At 41.0% G+C, this 26,522-nt stretch overlaps 2 protein-coding genes across 2 annotated transcripts; one reads left to right on the plus strand and one right to left on the minus strand.

The window, feature by feature from the left end:
* The first annotated feature begins 1,310 nt into the window (after positions 1-1,310).
* On the plus strand, positions 1,311-2,621 carry LOC128998611 (uncharacterized). The gene has a single exon (XM_054424826.1). The coding sequence runs from the start codon at positions 1,311-1,313 to the stop codon at positions 2,619-2,621; it is 1,311 nt and encodes a 436-aa protein (XP_054280801.1).
* Positions 2,622-21,877: 19,256 nt separating this feature from the next.
* Positions 21,878-22,813, minus strand: LOC128998620 (uncharacterized protein F54H12.2-like). Its single transcript, XM_054424837.1, has one exon. The coding sequence runs from the start codon at positions 22,811-22,813 to the stop codon at positions 21,878-21,880; it is 936 nt and encodes a 311-aa protein (XP_054280812.1).
* Between the last annotated feature and the right edge of the window lie 3,709 nt (positions 22,814-26,522).

Here is a 26,522-nt window from a genome sequence, read left to right on the forward strand (position 1 = left end):
ACACAGATCAAGAGGCCACAACACTATTTACAACTGCTTCTAGTTTGTTCTCTGATATTAACATGAACCTTAGATGTTGGTCTTCAAACTCAAAGACACTAATGACACAAATACCAATGGAAAAAACTACAACTGAGAATCCTACTGATGTTAATGTTCTTGGATTAAGATGGAACACCAATCTTGACAATCTTCACATAAAACCTGTTAACAATGACAGAAACAAACCTATTTCAAAAAGACAAGTTTTAAGTACTATATCATCCGTTTTTGATCCCTTAGGGTTATTATCCCCTGTAACACTGAAGGCTAAAATCTTTCTCAAACAGTTGTGGGAAGACAATTTGGATTGGGACGAATTACTAGATGAGCCTAAATGTAGGGAATGGAATATTATATGTGATGATATTATTAAAGTAACTGAAGTTTCTATTCCTCGATTCGCAGGATTACGAGCAGATCATGTAGAGCTCCATTGTTTTACGGATGCATCAAAGGATATATATTCGTGTGCTGTGTATATCAAATTAATTAGTAAGGAGACTGTCAAAGTGACTCTCATGTTTTGTAAAAGCCATTTAACTCCAAAGTCAAAGCCGAAAATTACCCTTCCAAGACTCGAACTTTTAGGAATGTTGATTGGAACAAGAGCATTACGTTTTGTGGAAGAATCCTTAAAATTTCCTGTTGTAAATAAGATACTGTGGACTGATTCACAATGCGTGTTACGTTGGATTAGCACAACAAAGCTGCTTCCTAAGTTTGTGGAGAGAAGAGTAATGGAGATCAAAACCAACACCGAGACGCAATTTAGATACGTTCCTACTGACGAAAATCCAGCTGATATGGCGACTCGAGGTAAAACGGTGGATAATCTGAAACACTGCAATGAATGGTGGTCAGGTCCACAATGGCTGTCTTGTAGCCAAGACTTGTGGCCGGATTGGTCTTCTGACTTTAACAAGTCATTAACTGAAGACGATATGGTTGAAACTATTGAAGAAAACGTCGTCACCTTGACTACAAAGACCGAAGACGTGAGTGAAACTAGTAGTCCTTTTGGCATAGATATACAAAGGTTTTCATTACTTTCGAAACTGATTTTGACAACAGTTTTTTGTAAAAGGTTTATAAGTGGATGCAGACGGAATAAACAACCAAATCATGTTATTCCTACATCTGAAGAACTCAAAGATGCTCGTTTATCGTGGATCAAACATGTTCAAAACACTTGTTTTAGTGAAACACTAAGTAATATAAGAGATGGTAGGTATGATAGATTGCAGAATCAACTTGGCCTATTCGTTGATATGAATGGACTTATCAGATGTAAGGGTAGGATCTCAAATGCAGACCTTGAAGAATATTGCAAGTTCCCTATACTTCTACCAAAGAACGATTTATTTACTCAACTGCTCATAGAAGAGTGTCACTGTAAGATTTTTCACATGGGAGTGCAACAAACTCTCTCGGAACTTCGGAAATCCTTTTGGATAATCCATGGCAGAGCTGAAGTCAACAGAGTTTTGCGAAAATGTTTGAAATGTTTAAAATACGAAGGTGGACCATACAAGCTGCCCCAAATACCCTCGCTTCCAACAGAACGGGTGACTGAAAGTATACCTTTCCAATTTACAGGACTTGACTACTTTGGCCCTCTCTACATTAAATCCTTTCAAGCTTCTAGAGTTGAAGTTTCAAAAGTTTACGGTTGCATATTCACCTGTTTAGTCACGAGAGCTGTTCATTTAGAGATCACCAATAACTTGTCGTCAGAAGAATTCTTACTATCTCTCAGGAGGTTTGTGGGAAGAAGAGGTACTCCGAAGAAGATTTACTTGGACAACGCTACTCAGTTTAAGAAGGCTTCCTCGTTCTTGAATGATATGTTTGTTGAACATCTCGATACACCAGAATTACTGTCTTATGTAAGTGAAAACCACATCGAATTTACTTACATCCCAGAGTTTGCACCTTGGATGGGAGGAATGTACGAGAGGTTGATATCTTTGATAAAGAGATGTTTAAGAAAGAGTATTGGTTCAGTTACTCTGACTAAATCACAACTCGACACTGTGATGATTGAAATAGAAGCTGTTGTCAACTCAAGACCACTAGTTTATGTATCTTCCTCAGATCAAAGTTTGACTGACTTTATTATAACTCCTGGCCACTTCCTTAACTTCCATGGAAAAAATGGTTTTGTAAATAGTTTGAATGAATGTCAAGAAAACGACATGGAGTTTATTTCTAAAGTGACTGAATCGGACTTATTAAAGATGTGGAAAAAGGGAACCAACAACTTAAATAGCTTTTGGAAGATTTGGAAGAAAGACTATCTGTTGAGTTTAAGGGAGAGAACTCAACATAATATCAAACAAGGAAGAATTCTGTCAACCCAACATCCACAAGTTGGTGATGTAGTTCATGTTCACGACACATTACCCAGAGGGACATGGCGACTTGGGAAAATAGAAGTCCTTAACGTCAGTGCTGATGGAAATGTAAGAAGTGCCAAATTAAAGTTAGGATCTGGGAAATACATCACCAGACCTATTAACTTGTTGTATCCCATTGAAGTCTCTGACCATGGTGGAAGGAAAAAACAGTCTCTGACGTGAATTCCGGAAAGAAAAAAGGGGCCCAGAACAACTAACTAATGATGTGGGAGTGTGCTGAGACAGCTGGTTTTTAATTTTGGTTTCCATGGAAATAATTGATTGTAAATAAACTAATACTAAAGAAAGAAAGTTGATACAATTTTAACTCTTTATTTATTCTACATTTATTAACTTAAAACTTAATTTAAAGCAGGAAAACCAAACATAACTTTACTTATCCACGGATATCACTATAAGTGGGTTGCGTCTTGGGTGCCTTGTCGTGAAACTTGGTTTCACGACTCGGATACTTAGGGATGCGATCACTGTCCACGTTCTATTTTTTGTTTTGTTTGAAGAGCCGTGGATGGATTGGTTTCTTGGAAATGTCTGGCCTGGCAGTTTTGGAAAAGGGCCTTGTTGTGTTGTGGTGGGGCGTAAACACATTTTATTAGGAGCTCGCCCTTTGGCCGAGGCACCGGGTGGAATCGGTGGTAATGACTTGCATCCTTCGGGAGCAAGAATGTCAAAAGCATGGTCATGTGAAAAAAAAAAAAAGGTTTGTGTGTACACCCCATCACACAAGTGTTAGGTGTTGTCTAGTGTATGTATCGGTGTATGTTTGTGTGTGTGTACGTTCGTGGGTCATTTGTTGTTGTTTTCTTGCGGTACTTGCGGTATGAATGGGCAGGTTCTTCTTTTGGGCCCCATCAGGTGCGTAGGCATCAACGTCCAGAAGCCTTAGGAATTAAATTTCTGTGTTTGTTTTGTGAAAAAATTTTGTTGGCTGTTATTTTGAGTCAAGTGCTGGTTGAGACTCGGTATGGCGTCAATTGTGCCGGAATATTTGAGGAAGCCGGAGCTGGTGTACGAGGTGCGGTCCCGGGGGGAGACTCCTGGAACTGATGTACGCACTTTGCGTACACAGTTCAGACAAATTGCTAGCATGCCTCAAGCTTGGGTTGAGTCGCTCAGTTTGGATGAGGAACTGGAGGCATGTAAAGAGAGGATGGAAGAGCTAAGTGGGGAAATTGATAGTTGGAGTAGTTTGCCTATGGGCTCAGCTAAGGGTTCGGCTATCACACAGCTGACGCACTGGCGTAAGCGTCTGCTCTTGGTTTCAGGGCAACCTGAAATCCAGGATGAAGACAAGAGTTGGGTGGAGGCCAGAATCCTTGAGCTGGAAGGTATTTTGGAGAGTATTAAGGCAGGAAAGTCTGTCAAGGAGAAAGTTGAAATTTTTGAAGACAACCGTTCTTCGGAAACTTCAAACGAAGTACCAAGGTCAGTTGATGTGACTCCAGTGGGTACCCCCCAGGCTCCGCCTACGCCAAGTACACTGCTCCAGTTGCCTGCAAATGTTCAAATGTCAAATGCAAATGTCACACCGTCCCCCTCTCACACGTCCACCTTGGCTGCGGCTACGCTGAATGTCCAGTCCCCATCTCCCTTTCCTTCTCAAGTTCATAGTTCCCCTTCCATCTCTAACTCCTTTGGCAAACTTCCCCATCCCCTTGCCTCTGTCCTGAGTGGTTTCCGGCCGGTGGACGGGTTAGATGTGAATGGTCTTTGTTTTTTTCTGGAGAGTGTTTTGCGCATGCGTGAATACCCTGGCATGTCAGACGCAACTTTGATGGAACTCATTGCTCCATACTGTCTGAAACCGTTGGGGGACAGATTGCTTGATTGTTTGCGCAGAGGCGTCACCTTTGATGTTTTTCATAAAGAAGTTTTGGAGCTTTTCATGCCCCGTCGGGTCATGGAGAAGCTGAAAGTTGAGAGAGTTTTTCGTCCTCAGCAGCCAGCCGAGTCTCTCAGCCAGTACGTGGGGGACATTCGCACGGTGGAAAGGGTCTTGCGTTTGGGGATCAGTGAGCTTGAGCTCATTGACATTGTGCTTCAGGGGTTGAAGCCTGAGGAACGCTCCCGTCTGGTTTTTGCACCACGGCCTTCATCTTTTGCGGATCTGGACAGACTTTCCATCCTTTCGAGATCTGTCCAGGACGCTGATTTTCAGAGAGACCAAGCGGCGGGGCATCTTCCCCTAGCTGGTCATCATGCTGTCGTAGCACCCGTGGGAGTGTTGGGTCCTGAACCGCCGCAGTGGCAGAGGCAACCTGTTGTTTGTTTTGGTTGTGGGCAACCAGGTCACATTCGGCGGCATTGCCGTCAAGGTGGAAATTTTGGACGTGGTCCAAAAAACTAGTTTGCTCACAGGAGGAAAAATTGCCCAATCCTTCCTGTGAGGTTGTTGGTGATAATGTAAAGGGCAATAATTTGAATGTTTTTTCAAGTAAGTCAAAGTCTAAGTTAAAGTCAGTTAATGTTTCTGTTGCCTCCCCTTCTGGGAGTGTTGTGCCTGTGACCGAGCCTCTGCTGCGGGGGATTGCGGGCCTTGCTTCCATGGGCGTGAAAGCGGCGCGCTCAACTTGCCCACGTCTCAACATCTTCATAGGTTCCACGGTGCAGAAGGCCCTAGTGGATTCTGGGTCAGCCCGTTGCCTCATTTCCTTGTCCCTTTTTGAAAAACTTGAATCGGCTGGGCTTATCAAGCAAGTTGAGCGAAAAACCCCTATCTGCTGGACTGCGTCAAATTCACCCCTTCCCATCATCTATGAAGCCCGTTTCAAGTTCAAAATTGAACATTTTTCTTGGGTTTGGAGTTTTTGGGTGGCTAAGGACCTTTGTTTCCCTGTCATTTTGGGAGCGGATTTTATCAAGCACACTGGCCTAATTTTGGATTTAGGCAGAGGTCAGTGTTTTTTCCGATTTGCGAGGCGGGTATTACTATCTTTTGCTGATGAAATTGGTGGTGGTGCTGCGGTAGTCGAGCCTGAGATACCCAGCAAGCCAACAATTGATCCGTTAGGGCATCTGACTACTTGCGAGGCTGAAGCCATCAGAACCTTGTGTTCTCGTTTCCCAGATGTGCTGACGCCAAAGTTTGGAGTCACTAACCTGTTAGAGTACGAGATTCGTCTAACAGATACCCGTCCCGTTCGCTCTCACCCATACAAATTAGCTCCACCCAAAATGGAAACTCTCAGAAAAATCATTGACGAACTTCTGGAAAATGGTGTCATTGAACCTTCCCGTTCGAGCTACGCTAGTCCAGCTTTTCTCGTCCCAAAACCCAATGGCAAGTCCCGAATGGTTCTGGACTATCGCAAATTGAATGCGCAAATTGAAATCGACTCTGTGCCTCTCCCCGATTTGCATTCTGCGTTTGATTGGTTCGGTAAGGCCAAGTATTTTTCTGTTTTTGATCTGAATCAGGCCTATCATCAGATTCCTTTGAAACCTGAGTCTCGACCTCTCACTGCTTTCTGCGTTCCGTGGAATTTGTATCAGTTCACAAGAGTTCCGATGGGTCTTGCTGTGGGGGCCCAGACTCTCACCAGACTCCTTGATTCCATCTTTCATGATGTCAAGTTCAAGTTTGTGTTCAATTACCTCGACGATCTCTTGGTGTACAGTGAGAGCTTCGAAGATCACCTGATTCATCTTGAAGAAGTCATGAGTAGATTGAATGGGGCTGGCCTTACCGTGAATCCTGACAAGGTTAGTTTTGCAAAGCCGGAAATTTCGTTCCTTGGTCATCTTATCTCTCATAGAGGCGTCTGCATCGACCCCGCTAGAACCCAGGCTATCAGGGAGTTTCCTCCTCCCAGAGATGTCAAGGGTATTGCTAGGTTCATCGGCATGGTAGGTTTTTACCGACGCTTCATACCCAATGTTGCTGAATTGGCGGCTCCTCTCAATGAGCTTCGGAAGAAGGGCGCCAAGTTTGTCTGGGGTGAAGCGCAGCAGACGTCTTTTGATCTTCTCAAGGAGGCTATCATGCAGCCCCCTGTTTTGGCAATGCCGGATTTCAATCAAAACTTTGTCTTGCAAACAGATGCTTCCTCCGTCGCAATTGCGGCTGTGTTGTCACAAGAGGTGGATGGTGTTAGGCAGCCAATTGCGTACGCCTCACGCACTTTGAGTCCCTGCGAAAAGAAAAGCTCTTCTGTGTATGAACTCGAGTGTTTGGCTGTCGTGTTTGGAGTCAATAAATTCAGACGCTTTTTGGAGCACAAAGAGTTTTTATTGGAAACCGACAACCAGGCACTCTCGTGGCTTCTCGCACATCCACGCCAGCTTGGGAAAATTGGTCGTTGGGTTGTCCAAATATCGTCCCTTAAGTTCCAAGTGCAACACGTTCGAGGCACACAGAACGTGATTGCTGACACACTATCTAGGATGTACCATTCACCCGACGATCATCCTTCTGACCAAGAGCAACCGGGTTGTGCCGTGCTCTTGGAGTTTCCACTCGCCTTTTCTGATTTCATTCCCCATCAGCTGAAGGATCCTGAGCTGGCAAAGATCATTGGTGAGCTTCAAAATGGGGGAGCCCACCCCCCATATTTTCTGTCCCAGGGTGCCCTTTGCTGTCGCGCTCGGCAGCGAGGTAAACCTAAAGTTGTGCTGCCTAGTCTTCTAATCCCTATGGTCTTTGAGTATTTTCATTCTTCTCCTGTGGGTGGGCATCTAGGTATCCACAAGACCATTGCAAAGGTTAGGGAAATGTTCATCTGGAAGGGTATGGATCGGGATCTTGCTGCTAGGGTGCGTTCTTGTCAAACGTGCTCACTGAGCAAGCCCGCTCAAAACTCTAAGTTTGGTTTGTTGTCATCTGAGGTGGCGGAAAGACCTTTGGAGAAGGTTTTCATTGACTATGTAGGGCCTCTCCCGCGTAGCAAGTCAGGAAATAAGTTCCTACTTGTTTGTGTGGATGCCTTCTCCAAGTTTTGTTGGCTTTTCCCCTTAAGGAATGCCACTGCACAGCTCACCGTGCAGGTACTTCGAACTCACCTCTTCCAACATTTTGGAATACCCGCCACCATTGTTTCCGACAACGGAACACAGTTTGTTTCCCATCTGTTCAAAAGAATGTGCTTTGGGCACGGAATCCGCCATGTGACTACTTCCCCTTACTATCCACAGCCTTCTCATGCTGAAAGGTTCAATCGCAATCTTCGTTCCGCTCTCATAGCTTTCCATGCTGACAAGCAGACCACCTGGGATCAGGAACTCCCTTGGCTTCAGTTTGCTTTCAATACTGCTCACCATGAGAGTCACAAGGCGGTCCCTTTCGAGCTGTTTCTAGGCTATCCGCCTAACAACCCGTTAGCGAATGTGTGGGGAATTGGCGACCTTCTGCCACCTCCTGGTGCGGCTGATGTCAAGGCAACTTGGCAAGCGGCCAGGAGAAACTTGATCAGAGCTAGGGAATTGGTCCGGAGGAAGCACAATCGTGGTAGAGTAGACAACCCTTTCCAGGTGGGGGATTTGGTGTTTTGTAAAGCTCATCCGGCCAGTTCGGCTGTGGACAAGAGAGCTGCCAAGTTGTGTCATCGGTGGTCAGGTCCCCACCGCATCCTGAGGTTTTTGACGCCTGTCACGGCGGAGCTTGGAGATCCGCGGACTGGAAAAGTGTTCCGGAGGGCGCACATTTCTCATCTCAAGCCCTTCCGCGGAACTCTTCCGTAGGCAATTTTCCTTCCTCTTGTGTCTGGGTGGGAAGTGCACTGGGCCAGAGAACCTGATCACTTCTCCTGTCCCCTGTGTTCTGCGAAGGAATTTCCCTCACAAAATTTTCCAGCTCTGGCCAGAGCAAACCCTGGGGGTGAGTTTTCCCCTCAGTTTGGAAGTCCCTTGGCGTTCCCCACCAAAGACACTTGAGTTGTCTTTCAGGTCAATCTCTTTTCAGGAAGTGGGGGAGAGGCTTGTTTGTTTGTCCCTTTTGGAGAGGAGTGTCCTCTTTTGGGGAGGGAGGTTGAGCCGTGACTATTTCCACCGGGCGAATGTCACGACTCATGATCAATGGTTCAAGTGTTTTTTTTATAGTAGGCTAGTTCAGTGTTTCTCACTCCACGACCCCGAACAAGGCTGTGGGTTTTGTTCTTATTACTCCCACCGCCGACGATTCAGAGGCTCCGAGATTTTCGTTAGTCTGGGTGCAGGTACGAGGGCATGGTTCAGAAGGGGGCGCAATTTTACTGAGCTGTCTTTGAAAAATCCGTACTGGAATAGATCTAAAGGCTCTATTTCTGCTGTCAAGGACTTTTCCCAAAAATATAGTTGGGCACTACACCGTAACAGGTGTAATTTGAAGCTGCCTGGTGTTCAAGGCATTTTACTAATGTCATTGACGGCAGATGGATTAGTTGTGATTTCTATATAGCAGGTGTCATTGCAGGTGCTTCCTTTTCTTCTTAATCCTGCTGCTCCTACTGCAAATGTTAAAAAAATTGTAGAAATCCTCATCATTAAGACCGTTTCAAACAAGATGACCGAAATAGTATCTGTTGTTTTCTTATGTGTAGTTTATATGGTAGTTAAGTTTTAAAATGAAGTACAGCATTTCCAAGTCTATTTTAACATTCTTTAAAAAAAAACGTATACATTTCAAACTGAAGCATTTTCTTTGGTAGTTGTACCTAGATTTTTGTTTGAATTTTATATTTAAAATAGCCTAGTGTTAAAAACAGCTTATAATTATTTTCTCGCAAACTTGAGAACTACGTTCATATTATTTTAAGGAAAAAACAGTAAACTTAATTTTTGTAATTCGTGTGTTGAACATAGAATGCACTCCAAACACAGTACTATTCATTGTTTTATGAGAGTTATATAGGTATATAAACGGTATTTTGACTTTAAATTTGTAATTTCAAATAAAATGATTAATAACTCAATTATTATCATTGATATGGGATTTTTCATTGTAAAATATTTAAAGCAGATGCGGTTTGTAATACAATGCCGTTTAAAACATGTTTCTGTCGTGTCTAGTTCACGAGATATGAGCGATGTTCTAGAACGCGCCTCAGCACTACTTCCCCCCCCCCCTCACACCAAGTTGTGCACCTGCTGGAATGGCGACAACATAGGTTTTTGTCATCTCCAAGGTGCCCACAACAACAATCAAAAGTCAAAATGCATTACACTTTCGGTACATACCCAATTTTTACAAGTCTGTACTACACGTTGATTTCTGCCGCGCAGCGGCGTCACTCGCGTCACCGTGCCGCTTTATCGGAAACCTCGCATAACCTTGTAATATTTCGATACAATTACCATATAAAGTCACTTTAGCGTGTAAAACATATTATGCACGATGAAAAACTGTACTTTTTGTTGTTTTAAAGGGGTTTTAATGGACAATTTAAAGTTTTTTAGGGGTTTTTATTCAAATTTTTAAATAAATTGTTAAATAACTCAACTAATATCATAGATACTGGACTTTTCCTGGATACTTTTTTAAAGCAGATGAAGTTGGTAATACAATGCCGTTTAGAGCTTGTTTCTATCGTGTCTAGTTCACGAGATATAAGCGATTTTCTAGAACGCGTCTCAGAGCACCTTCCCCCCCCTCCCCCCAAGTTGTGCACCTGCTGGGAGGGCGACAACATCGGTTTTTGTCATCTCCAAGATGCCCCTAACAACAATCAAAAGTCAAAAAGAGTTACACTTTCAGTGCATACTCAACCCCTTATAGATGCTGGACTATACTGTCAATGATCAGTAAACACTATGTAATGTCTGATTATGTATTAGGGTGGATAAACTGTCTGTCACATGTTCAATCATACAGGTTATATGTTTGAACTTACAATTCAATACAGTTGTAATCTGTGATTCTTCAACAACGCTGATCTCAAATACATAAACCAAAGTCTAACTCGTTAAAATGATGAGTACGTTTACTATTGGCATAGACTAACCAACACAAGTAGACTTCTCATCCCATTGTAAATTTTGAAGCACGTTTTTCGTGTCTAGTTCATGTAAGTGACACAAAGGCGCTAGTGTCGATGAAACTTTGTTTCCGTTATTTTAGGGTTAATTTCTTGATTTGTGCTTTACTGTTTGGTTGTATAACTAGGGGACAAGTTATTGTTTATGATTAGATCTATTATTTGGTTAAACGAGGTTTTAAATGGCTGCAATAACGGGAAACAAATTGTAAACAAAACACGACCTCTACATAAACCGTACATGAACTAACAATAAAATTGTCTTCAGCTTTTCCATAAGGATGAGAAATCTACTAAGGGAGTATGTTTTATATATGCTATTGGGTTTCTTGTATAATCCATAGTGGGTGTCTAATTGTTTTAAAAGTATATACATAGCATCGTTGTTTTGTTCCTTATCCTCGCCCCTCACGTTGCAAAGCACGAGTAAGGAAACTAGTTTCTATAAAGTTATCAGTTTCGTTTTAGCCACACAGCTGATTGCAAATACCTAAAGCAAAGGCATGCCCAAGACGTTTATTAACTGAACAATTGAGATTTTCCTTCATAATCAATGTTGGGTTAGGTTAGGTTAGGTTAGGTTAGGTTTATAGTAGATTTAAAGAGGAGCATTATTCTCTTCAATATCCTCGCCCCTTTGAGTAGCACGTGTAAAGCTAGGTACTTACGTATTATACGGAGGCCACTTATTTTAAGCGCGCTGCGGCGGTTAGGTTAGGTTGGGTTATCATAAGTTTTTATGACTCATCTCGTATAGTTCGATTCATAACGAAACTAGGAAAGTTCTACAAACATATTTATGATAACCCAACTTAACCCAACCGCCGCAGCGCGCTGTAAAATAAGTGGCCTCCGTATAATACGTAAGTACCTAAAGCTATTCGTGTTATCTAAAAAGCTACTAAAGTAGCAGTTCTGAAAATGATAAATCAAGAATTGATAAATAGGCATATGAAGTAAATATTTAAGTAATAATTCAGGCATATAAACACTAATCTATTACTATGTGGAAATTCACAACTGTAATAGGCCTAATTTTGTTATTAGAATTGATCGAACGAATATAATGATGAGTAGTTCTACCTATGCTTGCTTTAGTTTAAGAAAATGGGAAAGGTCCTAACTAAAATTTTTTTCATAGATTTAAAATGCATTAACGCAATTATTAAGACCGACGAATTAGTCATGGAAATAATTTATAGTTATGAAGTTTTATAAAACAGTAAAAAGTTTAGCAGTATAACCTTCTTTTAGAATGCTTAATTTTGTACAGCTTTGGAAATACCCTGATAAAATGAGGACTGAGTACCCTATATGAGTGTAATTCATTTCTCAACAATTAGTACTGTAATAACTTATAGTTGAACGAGTAGGCCTTGCATTACAATACTAAGGATAGGTTCTAACATTTTTCCACAAACTTTAATTTGCATTTACCAATATTTTATTTTCCCATGATTGTAATTATTGCAGGTACATTATGCGTACAGTACAATTTTGAACTTGAAACAAGAAAAGGTTATAAATGATCAGTAGCCTGCAAATTTGACAATAATGACAGTGATAAAAACTAAATAAAACAAGCGAAAAAAGAAAATTAAATGATAATGTCAAAGTGGAGCTATACTAATATTTCAGACGAAATGTCCGATCAGTGGTGCCAACTTATATGCTTACAAAGATAAACCAGGTTAAACTAAACTTCCTCGACAAAAAAGTAGGGAAATCCATCATTGGTTTAAAATTCCGTATAAAGTTTAATAAGTTTAATAACTCCTGAGTTTAATAAGTTAAACCAGATTTGTGGAAAGCGGTCCAAAGAAGGGGAAGTAGCTCGCAATAGCAAAAAGGGTTTAGCTTGTAACAAAATAACTGCAAAAATTAACTCAAACTTTCTCGTACGGCCTCTGAAACATATGCAAAACAAAATGAACAACGTATCAAAGATTAAAGACAAGGTCTTGTACAATTAATTGTTTAAAACCGCCTACTTTATATCGCCCTCACCTCTCAGGATGATATGATCTAGTCTGGAGACGTTTCACAGATTACTTCAGCCTTCGCCTAGGGTCTTGGCATCATCACACCATTAAAAGCCATGAGTGATTGTTGGGACTCGGACCTGGGACCTCAGGGACCGAAGCTTCGCGCTCTACCACTAAACTAGCTCGCCTCCCCAAGCACTTGTGCAATGGATGCATTACAGTAATTGCTATATCCGTGTAGTACAACCCACATCCCCTACTAAAGTACCTCAGGCGCAATGAGCTGTCATTATGTTATTATTAACCACGGCCATCATCGTGGTTAATCCACTTGTATCGATCTACTTGACGAGATGCACTCTCAGTTTACATATAAACTAACGTTTACTCCATTACAAAATTCCTCGAAAGCAGGGCAATTCTCTGGTCAATCGGGTTGGAGAAATTCTGCTCATTATATAAAATGAACATCGCTATTCGGACATGGTGGAAATTTGTTGTTCATAAAAATCTAATATTTATGGAGTACATAAGAATAAATCATACTAGTTGTAGTAGTGTTATGGATGTTTGTTTTGGGGGTTTTCTGACGCTTTTCCGACACCTACAAGCATCAGTCTACTTGGCTGTATCTGTGAAAAGCAAAGAGATGTGATCACAGCATCGAACTATATCCTTATATACTTTGTGTCAACATATTTGAATGCGTAAAATTTGCAAATAAATGGTGAATAATTTCGTTTCGTTGTACAGTAACTGCATGCATTCGCATTCGCATACATTTTAACATTTTTATGCCCAGTGATTTTTGCATGTCGGAAAGACGGACAGACTCTCCTTACTTTTGCTAGTAAAGTTACATTAGCTAGAATTTTTTGGTTCATTATAACACTATTGTTCATTTTTATTTCGATCAAAAAGTATATCAGTTATTTATTAGTTTGAGTCATAAAAGACTTGACGCAACAAGTAAAATACAGTATTCGTGTACAGTGAAATTCTATGTATAAATCTATGTACCAGTACCCAAATATTTATTTGCCTTCCTGTCTTTTTAATAGCCTCAGTAATAGATAAAAGAACCAATAAATACAATACATATTTAAAATATTACAATTGAATTCAATTGGGGTTAACTATAATCCAAAGCTAAATCATTGGGGTCATAGCATTGGACTTACCTCTTACAAAAATACCAGAAAGCAACGAAGAATCTCCAAAAAAGAAGTGACGGTTCTGTACGTAATTATATAAAACTGCTGACAAAATTTCTTTTCAAAAATATTTTTAAAAGAAATTACAATATTTTTTAACGAAATGTATTATTTAGTATGATAATGTCATACATTAAGTTGCATTACTTAGACGAATATTGAATTTAGCTTGTATATTAATACATTCTCAGCTAACTAATACTTGTCACTTGGTGTCACAACCACGCTTACGTTTCAATATTCATAGTTATTAGAAAATTAGCATAACACTGTTAGGGCGTGTGCAACCGCGTGCAACTCTCAGGACATGTGATAGTTATGTGGTCGAGCGCTTCGACCTTTAATGGGAGGGCAAAAATTTATTTCGCATGACGAAATCTCAAAGGAACGTTGCTAATAGGTGGTAATTTTCCATTTAATCATTGAAACCAGTCTGGCAGGTCAGTAGGCTATTTTTGCCGGCCCGGCGGGAGTGAGCGGCTTGAGCGGCAGTGAGCGGCTGACGTCACACGACGCCGCCCCCACCCCCGACGCCGCCCCACCCCCACCCCGACGCCACCCCCGACGCCGCCCCAACCCCGGCGCCACCCCCCGCCCCCGCCGCTAACCCCTACCACCATCGGGCAGGTTCAAGGTCATCCTTTGTTGTCTGGAACCACCCTACGCATCGTGGGAGGTCTCCAAGCCAACCCTCCCTACACCATCACTCACTGTCAGCCGCAGCTGCTCCCCAACACCTGCGCTCCAAGCGGCCCCCCGCTCCTTCCTTGTATTCTTTGTTCTCCGCATAGCGCACGCTTATTTACCACCAATAGGATGTTAGCTTATTTTGACCAATCAGAGAGCAGTTTTGTTCTCCGCATAGCAACAAGTCGCTCGTCTCACGCTCCCCCGTGAATCTCTATCCAGTCTGCTCCCAGCTACCACAGTGATTAGACGTATTCGTGACTCTATTAAATCGAGTAATTTATCCATCACGAGTTCGCGCTTTGTGTCATCATTGGATCATCACAATAATAATTGTAAGTATTTTATTATTAAATAACAATTTTTCTTTTCATTATAAGTGTAAACCATTATTAGAAGTGAACTAAGATTATTAAATATCACATTTCAAACTACGTTTAGTAGTATTGATAAATGTACCGGTAAGCATTTTATTATTATATTTATAAAAATAATCATTTTAGTTTGGTGAAGTAGTAGTGGGAAACAATAGTATTTCATACAACTAATTATTATCAAAGATAGTATTTAAAGTGATTACTACATTTAAATTTCATGCATTAGTAGTGGGGAAATGGGACATTCCCACCCGTCACATTAAATATTTAAATATGTTATTGAAAGTGATTGTACATTTACATTTTGTACATTAGTAGTGTGGAATCACTACTACATTTTATCACGTATTATAATTATCAAAGATAGTACTCAAAGTGATTACTACATTTCAATGTTGTACATTAGTAGTGCGGAAACAGACACTTCATCACATATTATAATTAATTAAGAAATAAAATATTTAATGTAATTATTACATTTAAATTTTTGTGCATTAGTAGTAGGGTAACACACATCTCCAGCTATCATACTACGTATAAAATTTAGTATTTAAAGTGGTTGTCATATTTAAATGATTTTTATTTACATTCGGTGTATTAGTAGTGTACAAACAGATATTCCATCACATATTAAAATTATCTGTTGTACTAACAGAAAAATATTTGTGTGCAATAGTAGTGGGAAATAGATTATTTAGTCAGTACACTAATCACATTTCGATGATACAGATTATGGAGAATGTCCTAGAACGACCATACGTATGCGCCATTTGCGGCAGCAGCTTCAGGCTGAAAAAACATGCTGTTGAGCACGTCAGGACAGTTCATAGCAACGTCAACGATTTGCATAATTGTCCCGACTGCGGTCGTGCATTCAATCGGCGGAGAAACCTCTTACGTCACCAACGCACGGTTCACGCTCCAACACCGGCAGTAGCATGCCCACTACCTGCGCCTCGAGTAGAGCCATTGCCTGAACCCATACCAGGACCATCATCAGCCCCATATACAACACCACTACAACCAACAGTTCAACGTGAGGAGATCCGTCCAGCAGGTATGTATTGTTCTTCTTTGGTTTACTATCCTTATCTTTGATATTTACTAACAGGTAATTACATTATTCAAAAAATAAACCAACAAACTACTTTTAGAAGTTGTTGTACTTATATATTTTGTTTCTTAAAACAAACTAAATTATATCCATTAAAAATATTTAAAAATCCTAGACTCTACTAACTATTTTTTTTTTACACCTAAAAACCAAGTGAAATAAAGATTACTAATATATATCATTAATATAATATGATTCTGAAACCGTAAATGAAATTAGGCAAAAAAAAACATGTAAAATAATCATTTATATTTATCCGTCTGTGTAATATGTGTACTAATGTTTTTTCAGGTCTATTCGTGTGCGATACGTGTGGGAAGACGTTCTCGAGGAAAGATAATATACAACGTCATACACGATATCGCCGCTGTCATCCAGTCAAGCTCACCTCAGCACTACCAGGCTTTGGTGGACAACAACCTCCACCTTCCCCAGCCACGTCAACGTTGTCATCCGGAGGAGAAGATGACGATGAAGCGCCAATCATTTCATCCAACCTGGCACCAGAGGGCTTCGCAGAAGTCGAGACTGCATTTCGCGGGCGGTTAAAGACATACCGTCTAATCGAACCTGTGGATGAAACCATCACACTTCAAGAGTTCCTCAACAATGTGCGTGATCAGGTAATCACACTCATGCACAATTTGTTAGCCATCATTCATGCCCTTAAGGTAAATCTCTGGATTGAATGTGAATTTGTTAATATTCACGGTGAAACGTGTAGGCGAGTATTTAAAACTTGCAACGTAGTCCTGCTCCAAACATCAGATGTTGATGAAATATGTAGGGAGTTTATTCTAAAACTTCTGTTGGAAAAGGAGACATGTGAGCTACGAGGCTCGGGATGGAGCTTTGTTAGGGTTATGACTATGGAAGTGAGAGTTAATGTTTATAATCCTCTCAGAGGTAGCTCCTACATCCCTCTGCCACAGGAAATAGCCGCGAAACAAGCTGTACTTAATGTGCTGAACGATGTGGATGAAAGGTGTTTTGAATATGCCATTTTATCCAAATTTATAGACAATCCTTCCCGCGAACAACTTCGTCCAAATATGTTCACTGCGGAGGTTCGTGCAACAGCAAATTTAAATTTTAATAATATTGAATTTCCAACAAAATTAGATCAGATCCGCACGTTTGAGCGCAACAACCCCGGCGTTAGCGTAAATGTGTACGGTTTGGACAGTAAGAAGAAGAAGAATAAGACCAATGGTAGGATTGAAGACAAAACATTTGTATATCCTCTCCGTGTCGTCGACCAAGAATTGGTTAATCACTTTGACTTGCTATTCCTGACAAATCAAAGCACAACGCATTTTGCATTTATAAAGGATTTTGAGCGGTTGGTAACTAGTCAGTTGACTCGCCGTGAACATAGGATTTTTATATGTAAACGCTGTTTTGCATATTTTGACAACCAACCAACTAAATTAGGACTCAGAGGGGCGGAGCGATTAGAAGAACATAAACGCTACTGCTCAAAACACACACCACTGAGAACTGACATTGCAGAAGAAAAGGAAATTAAATTTAAAAATTATGAGCGAACTCAGCGTAGTCGTTTTACGATATACGCAGACTTTGAGTGCGCACTTGTACCACACGAAGCTGACCAACCTATCGAACCTACACCAACTATAGCACCGCCTGCTTGGGACCCAGCAGGTATTAGAATAGTAGGAGGGGGTCAGCGAAATGCAAATGCGCCTAATAATGTCAGGAATATCCATACACCGTACGCATATGCTTATTACATTCATGACGATCAGAGGAATGTCGACGATGGTGACGCAGATGATGACGACCCAGCCTGCACTACGTTCTCCAAGCTGCGACTGTACCGAGGTGAAGATGCCGCTAATCACTTCATCAACTCTGTACGGGATGACCTGCGGAAGATTGGTGACATCCTCTATGGACATAGGATACCAAATGATCCCCCACAGTTAACACCACAAGAGCAGGTGATATATCAGCAGTCCACAGTATGTCATATCTGCAAAAAAGAGTTTGGCCCTGCTGATGAAGACAATAAGGTGAGGGATCATCAACATTCACCACCGTACAGGTTCCGAGGAGCGGCACATCGGTTTTGTAACCTCCGGTACAAGGAACAAGAACAAGTGAACATATACCTGCATAACCTATCCAACTATGATGCACACTTTATTGTCAGAGAGCTCGCAGTGGATAAAGGTGATATTGATGTGCTCGCCAACACCGAGGAAAAATACATTACCTTTTCTAAGCGATTCAAACATCCGGGAGCAGGTCGGAGGAAAAGCATCAAACTACAGTTTGTCGATTCATACCGACTGATGTCAAAATCACTAGCAATATTGGCATCAATTCTTCCAGCTGATAAAATGAACATAACAAGAGCTCGCTACCCGGATCAAGAAGAGTTTGACATGCTACGTAGGAAAGGCATTTTCCCTTATGAGCACATTACATCCCAGGAGGTGCTGAACGAAGAAGTCTTACCGCCAAAACAGGTTTTTGGGAATAATGTGACAGATGATGATTATGTGCACGCTCAGCGTGTCTGGACCAAGTTCAACTGCACAACCCTCGGACAATATGCTGACATCTACCTACAAACAGACGTACTACTGTTGGCAGATGTGTTTGAGGGGTTCAGGGAGATGTGTCTAACACACTACGGCTTGGACCCAGCACATTATTTAACATTACCTTCATATGCGTGGGACGTCATGTTATTCAAGACCGGCGTGATACTTGATACTCTTCAAGATGTAGATCAGTATTTATTTTTTGAAAAGGGTATTCGAGGTGGACTAACCCAATGCGTCACTAGACACGTCACCGCAAACAATAAGTTTACCAGAATGGAAAATAAAATAGGTGATCGAAACGGTCAGTGTGCATCAACAAGTGAAGTAGATATTGAAGAGAATGATGATGATACATTTTTAATGTACTATGACGCCAATAACTTGTATGGATGGGCAATGTCTCAGCCATTACCTTACGCCCAGTTTGAGTGGCTATCACGTGCGGAATGCGATGACTTGAACATTGCAGAAATTCCATCGGATGGTGAGTATGGTTATGTGCTGGAAGTGGATCTGGAGTACCCGAGGGATCATGCCATTCATGATAAGCACCGTGACTTACCATTCTGTCCCGAGGTGCGAAAGGCACCAATTTATCAATTACCATATTCATCGGATGACATCACCAACAGCGGTGCGGGAAGATCCAGTAAACTTATGGCCACACTAACGGATAAGGAAGAATATGTGATCCATTATCGTTACCTCCAACAAGCTATGGAAAATGGACTACGTCTTTGTCATATCCACAGAGCACTCCGATTCAAACAGTCGCCGTGGTTAAAACCGTACGTGACACTGAATACTGAACTCAGACAGCGTGCCAGCAATAAATTTGAAGTTGAGATGTTTAAGCTGATGGTAAACGCTGTCTACGGCATGAGTCTCCAGAATGTGAGGAAACATCAAAATCTCAAACTGGTAGCCTCCCACAAAATTTACACAAAGTATGTGGCCAAGGCAAATTTCAATGACAGAGTTTGGTATAACGAGAGCCTAGCCCTGCTTCAAATGGGAAAAGTGCGAATTGTACTAAATAAGCCAGTATATGCAGGAATGTCTATTCTGGACCATAGTAAAAGATGGATGTACGGTTTTCACTACGACATGGTAGAACGATACGGATTGAATAGAATACGAATGACGTATATTGACACTGATGGGATTATTTATGCTATCCGTACCAGAAACGTCTACCGCGACATGATACAACACCTCGATGACTTTGACACTAGCAACTACCCCAACAATCACATCTGCTATGACGGAAGCAACGCAAGAGTACTGGGAAAGTTTAAGGACGAAGCAGGAGGAGTCACTATCAATATGTTCATAGGGTTGATGGCTAAACTATATTGTTTTGTTTTCGGTAAGAGTTCTTGCTCTGTGGGTAACGGAGCTGATAACGACGATATTGGTGCGCCACCACCTGTCAAGAGGGCAAAGGGCATTAATCGTGATGTTGTTAAAAATAAATTGACTGTTGATGACTACTTGGACTGTCTCTATAACAAAACTTGTAAGAGCACAGATAATCAGCGGTTCCAAAGTAGGCATCATATTATGTACACAGTGGTGGTGAGGAAACGATCTCTTGCACCATTTGACGATAAGCGATACGTCATGCCAGAGGATGGAATATCCACACTACCATGGGGGCATTATGCTATACCCCCCAGAGCACCTCCATTACCCGTAGCACCATTTTTACCAGCACCGATGGAGTTGGACGAAAGTTAAATTGTATAGGTAACAAGTCGCATGAGTGTGATGGTTATAGGGCGTTTATGTGTGTGATAAAACAATAAACAGTGAATAGACACTTTAAAGATTATTATATTATAATAATATAGTTAATAGCATTCAGATTTATGTTACAACTCAATGTAAAAGTGATATCATTTAAATTTTTGTTGTATAATATTTTCATTTAAAGTTTACGACTTGGTCCCTGAACTCAAACTATTCTTTGCAGAAACATAATCTCAGAATATTTGCTGTAAGTAATCTAATGTTTATATTTCTGAATAAAGTTGATTGATTAATTGATTGAATATTTTAGTTATGATTCTAGTCTTTGTTTTCTTTCGTTTGTTTCTGTTAATAAACCAGACACATTTTGTATGACTTGTGCGTTATATTTTTATCCCATCAACCTCTTTTGAATAAAACTAAATTTGTAATTTTTCACTTGTAAAAATAATAAGGTAACTTAAAAATATAGGTATAGGTAAGTATAAATTATGAAAGACTGATTTTATAATTGAAAGCTTTTTATTTGAAATAAATCATACACTCTCAGTACAGAGGGATATATTCTTCATTATAAAAGAATATTGTTACTTTTGCAAATCATTTTTTGTTTAAGTACAATTGAGTAAAGACTTTTTTTATGATTGCATCATTTTGAGCAGTCGATGTGTTGTCAAAAAGGTGAACAAAGTCCACCATCTTCATATTGTGATGAGTGGTACGAAGATACAGGTACACCAGACAGTAGTGAGCACAGACAGAAGAGTCGTCACTTTGGAGGCGGTGATCATTGTAGATGTAGCGACATTTGGCGTTACGTTTCAGGAATCCCTGGTAGGTCGGTAAGTATGGTGGCTGGCCGTAGCTGTCAAAGTATTCAATTATTCCATTGCTATTCAAATAGAATGAAACCCAATGTGTACCCCCTTCGTTGTGCGGATCAGTGTTGACAATCATGGCGGTGGATGGAGAGATGTGTTGTGGGATTTGGTCAGCAGCGTAAACTCCCACATTGCTCACAGGTAGTTTGGATAGATGCCTTTCTATCTGCACTGTGTTCATTCTACAGTATCATAACCAATAGTAGCGGCAGAGGCAGCGGCAGCAGCAGTAGTAGTTGTACTAGTAGATGTGCTAAAACAAGAGCAGTAGTAGGATCTCGCATCTCCACTGGTATCCACACATTCATCCAAATTTGTTGTCAGATGTAACCACCCACGTATTGCGACACAGTTGGTGAGCGCACATCGACTGTTTATAGACTTGTGATTGCGACATCGCAAAACGTTTGTTGACATTAAATTATTGATTGAAGTGATTGATTCGCAACCAATTGCACCAATATCGATTACGTTGGTAGTAACAAAGTCCATCACATGATGACGCTTTAAATATTCTTTCTTCTCAAATCCCTTGACGTAAACCGCCGGTCTTCTTGATATACAATCAGTCAATTTGTTAAAAAGTTCATAGTAAGGAATATCACCGAACTCCCATCGTAGTCCGTGGCAGTGTTTTGTGAGCCAGTAGCTTTCCCGCAATTTTTCATCTGACAACTCTGATCGATCGTAAGGTGGTTTAGCAATATGATGCATAAGTAGAACGCCGGTGTCAGCTTCCAAGACGCAAACTTCCTTCAGTGTATATTCATTTTGGTTGTCCTTGAAACATTGAATGTCCACAATGATGGGTGATGATATATTCAATTTCTTGAATGCTCTGCGTAAACGGTCCATCTCAAACGAATGTTTATAGAAGACTGATCGATTAACCGCCAAAGTCCACAATTACATTGCGTTGTCGATCAATCTCGATGACATTGTCAAACTCGGCATAAACCAAACAGTTGACAGTTTCGGGAAGCGCGTCGTCGAATCCGAGTTCCATTCGAACACTACCGTTACGCACCAGATTCCAATGTGTTGTGTCACTTGCAGATAAGTCTGGAGTTAGGTCGAATGCCATCAGACAGTATCCTTGTCCAAAGTCTTCCCTACTGATAACGGTGCCGGCATCGCTAAAATGTACACCAGAACCGGAGAACATCGAATGATATGCCATAACATATTTATCCTTCGATTTTTCAAAGTGGGGCTGTAATGGTTTTGATGGAACTTGTTCTCCGTCAACATATAGACAAAAGAAGTTTGTTTTAAAATGTTCGAAGTTGTAGGGATTCTTTTTAAAATCTCCATTGTATGCGGCATTCGTAACCATTCCCACTATGATGCGTTTCGGCACTTGGCCGAGAAACATATTGTCCAAAGTCTTGTTACGTATTCCAGAGGGTAGTGTGAATGTTTTCAGCTCCACTCGTGTGATTGGATATTTTGCCGTACCAGTCTGGAGTGTTTTACTGTGCGCCAACAGTGCGGTGGGACTTATTTTGCATCTTCGAATCCAGAGACTAATATCGACAATATGTACCTTGAATTCACCAGCGCTGGCCATAATGGAGAACGCATCTTTTGATCGAATAAATTTAAATCTCAACTCTACGCCATTTAGCATGAACTTATTCTGATTGCAAATATCCACATGCAAATGTCCGAGCATATCAATCTCACGGCTTTTATTAGTTAGCTCCCGTCTCGCTTTGAGTCCTTCATTTTCTTCCGCGCAATCGTTCATGTCAATACCATCGTCCGTGTACCAAAGACTGCATGTTAGATGTGATTTTCTAGCATCGTATCCATAGTTCATTAGCGTTTCAACGTAAGCTCGATATGCATATGTGTTGTTTTGGGGCGTAACAAGTTTTTGATTCATAAACATATCCACTTGACTAAATAGTGAGTGTAACCAGTTGTTGACCGGCCCAACTGTTTTCGCCTCTTCGTCAGTAGTGACCGCAGTTCCATTAGATTTAACAATAGACGCGGTCAATTGTATCATTGTTTGTGAAAGGTCAGTATATTCATCACCATTGCCCGGAACTACAAACTCTATTGGCGCATCATCGGTCAATGTGGATATTGGTTTGTACTGGACCCATTTGCCGCTTTCAATACTCGTCTGCGTAGGTGGTAAGGAGAATAAATCCAGCTCGGTCTTGACACACTCACATGATTTTTGATGTAGAAACGACATTTTACTCCTTCTTCTTTAACTAACTAAAAATATCAATAGACTTTAAATTTTCACTGCGATAAGTACGCTTCTTCGGCGAAGTCACCTTCTTTATTGACTCTACTCCTCCTCGTCGTCGTTGTCGTTGTTGTCGTATCCCTACTAGTCTCTTGTGTTTCACTCCTCCTCTTCTTGATGCAGACGTCCGCACTCTAAGAAGTTTAGCCAACGACTGTGGTGTAACAGGCTTTCTGCCACGGCCGTGCATTGCGCGTTTCGCGGAAGCCTTTCGCGTTGCGCGTTTCGCGTTACTCTTACGCGTTACGCGTTGTCTTTTCGCGCTAATGCCACCGCCGCCACCAAGCATCATACGTTCCATCTGTTCGTCAGCTTTACGTTTCAATGATCCAGTAAACTCTCTAAGTCGTAAGTTGGCGGCTGTTTTTGGATCTGTAATTTTACCACCTGCCAGATCGGTTAGGAATCCAACACCGGATCTTAATGCTTCTTGTCCTATCGATTTTGCTCCGGACTTGATCAGCGGAGCGATGGTGCGAATCATACCGCCCAGAAAACTACCGATTCCATGTCCTCGCTGATATGGTGCACCGTGAAATACTCGATCAATAGCACCGCCAGTCTGTTGTAATTGTTGCCGTCGGTAGTATGCCAAATAGGGATCATTCAGATTGATTATCATTATTGCTGCTGTTGCTATTGCACTCTCCTAAAATGAAGTTTCACGTACGACGTTCCAAACATGAATGGCAGTTTTTTCCCTGTGTGATCCCTCAAGTCGATTTCCACTGTTTCAAATGTGGATTTCATAACAGGTACATAGTGTGGACTTGTGAATGACACTGAATTGTACGATCCGTACTTGTACGTGTCTATATTGACGTTGACAATATTCAATAATGGCGCTGTAGTATCGCCGATAAATTGTGGCTCTATTAAGTCGCAATACACATAAATGTGTGCTGGAATACCCAGTGCGAGGTTTGGCGCTTTAGAACCAATCAGTTCGGTTATATTTGGTTTTAATATATTTTTCTCATCATAATCAAAACCCAACTGCTGTGATAGTTTTTCACTCAGACTCACATTCGACACGTTTTCGTTCATGATCCTGAGTTTAACTCTGTTGATTCCCGTGTCATATGAAAATTCCATATAATCGTGGATGTCTTCATGTTTGTTGATTGTATTCAATAGATCATCAAGATTCCTATAGTAACCCGCCTGTTATTTTAATAGCGAAAAGTTCTGTATCACGGATCGTTGATCTTGCTAATAAACTATCATACTGAAATCGTATTGTTTCATCATCAACATTGTTTCCATTCACCACAAATGAACAAGGATAGTGAATGTCCACCAAAGCCAATTCCCACTTGCCGTCTAATTGGATGTGTTTGGACAAGTGTGTGGTATAACTGGTCACTGTATTTTGTGGGAAATATTTCATAGAAATATTGCTGGGCAATGTCATGAAAAATTGACTGATGTTAGACATGTTGTATATCGTGCGCAGCTACCCAAGAGTTAAACTCGTCTCCGTAACCTTCCCACTTCACTAGGTATCGCTTACTGTGTCCTCGGCCTTTGGTCTCTATTATTTTATCAATCTTAAACAAGTGATTGCCGGGTAATGTGACTTTTTGTATTTCCTCTTCATAAAACTGTCCATTCAATTCATCACCATTGAGATCGGTAAGTGTGTACAAAGGTAGCGGCATAAACAAATTCACTCGATGTATGGAAAACACTTCTTTACTCCAGTTTGTCTCGTAGCCTTTGCTAATTCTCCCTTTCTCCCTGGCTATTCGAACTGTATCGCCTACTTTTAGTTTTGGTTTCACTCGTCGTGGTATCTTTTTAAACATATGTTTTAATACATTGTAGATGACATGCTTGTCACCACCGTCCACATCTACAGGACGTAATCTATTGCCCAAACTCCTGTGCACACTGTTGTTGTACGCATTCACCAGTTTTTCCAACACATTGATATAACGATAAGTGTTTTTATGAGTCAAGTATCGCCACATACGAGTCTTCAAAGTCCGATTTACTCTTTCGATCACGCTGCCTTTGATGTCTGGATTTTGTGTGGTGACATATTTTATTTTATATTTTTCAAACAATCGTACGGTCTTTCTACCTGTGAATTCACTCCCTTTGTCGGTTTGTAAGCACGTTGGTGTTTTTATAGCTTCCTTGAAAATATCCTCAAAAGCGGTAGCCACATCAGCACCTTCCTTCTTCTTTAACGGCCTAACATAAAGACGCTTACTAAACACATCAATCACTGACAGCAAGTAGTTAAAACCATCATTGTATTTGCTCAATCCTCGCATATCGTTTAAATCCGCTTGCCACAGTTCATATGGTCGAAACACCATATACGGATTGCGTTTAAATCGTTTACGGACTGGTTTATGCAAAGTATAAGTGTCTTGTGTTTGTAACCAATCAACTATTTTACGTTTGGAAATATTTTTCTCTCTCGCTCCTCGTACTAACGGAGCTACGCCACCATATGAGGCAGGATCGTTTGGATTATAATACAACTGTTTCATTGTTTACGGTTCGTACGGTTCCCAATTGTTGAGTGACTGCACAATCGAATCTTCAAGCACCTCTCTTCTCACTGCACGGTGATCAGCCACTTGCCTCTGTGGATACGGAGCGTGACCCACTCGCCTCACATATGCCGACTGTAAACGATCTGGTAATAAATATCTTCTTCGTCCTGTAACTGATACCGTGGCTCCTCCTCTTGCCCCATCATCAGGTTCATCCATTGTTTCTTCTACCGAGTCATATACTGATTCGTCTGTTGCCTCATCAAACATTAAATAGTCCAACGCTTGTTTGTTATGTATATATTCTTTAGGGACATTCATCAGTTTCAATGCTCTCAACATTTCGTTCCATCCTGGTGGTAATGAATGTGCTGCTCGAACTCGTACTATTGCATGTGACACGTCCACTAAATTGGATCCTGGTATTTTGTTACCCTGTATAATCACTTCAAAATTATCATTCCAGCTAATCAAACTGTCGTCGCGTGTTATGAAGCGCAATAAGTTTCGTGCGCTATCCTTATAAGTCTTTGAAAAAGTTTCAACAATTTCCTCTATTTGACCGGGGTAAATACGTCGCTGGTTAGGTTCTTGTTGCCCATGCTGCCTGTCTCTTTCACCCACCTCGTTAATCTGATCGTCTAGTCTGGTTTTCACGATGGGGATACTAACTGGTTCACGATTACTTGACGCTACGTTTAAAAAACGTTGTAAAACTTGACTGTACAACTTCCATTTATCACTATCATTGAGTT

Source organism: Macrosteles quadrilineatus, unplaced genomic scaffold (assembly GCF_028750875.1).
Source record: "Macrosteles quadrilineatus isolate MER2022 unplaced genomic scaffold, UCM_ALF_1.0 Scaffold_1__1_contigs__length_201487025, whole genome shotgun sequence".
Classification (NCBI taxonomy): domain Eukaryota; kingdom Metazoa; phylum Arthropoda; class Insecta; order Hemiptera; family Cicadellidae; genus Macrosteles; species Macrosteles quadrilineatus.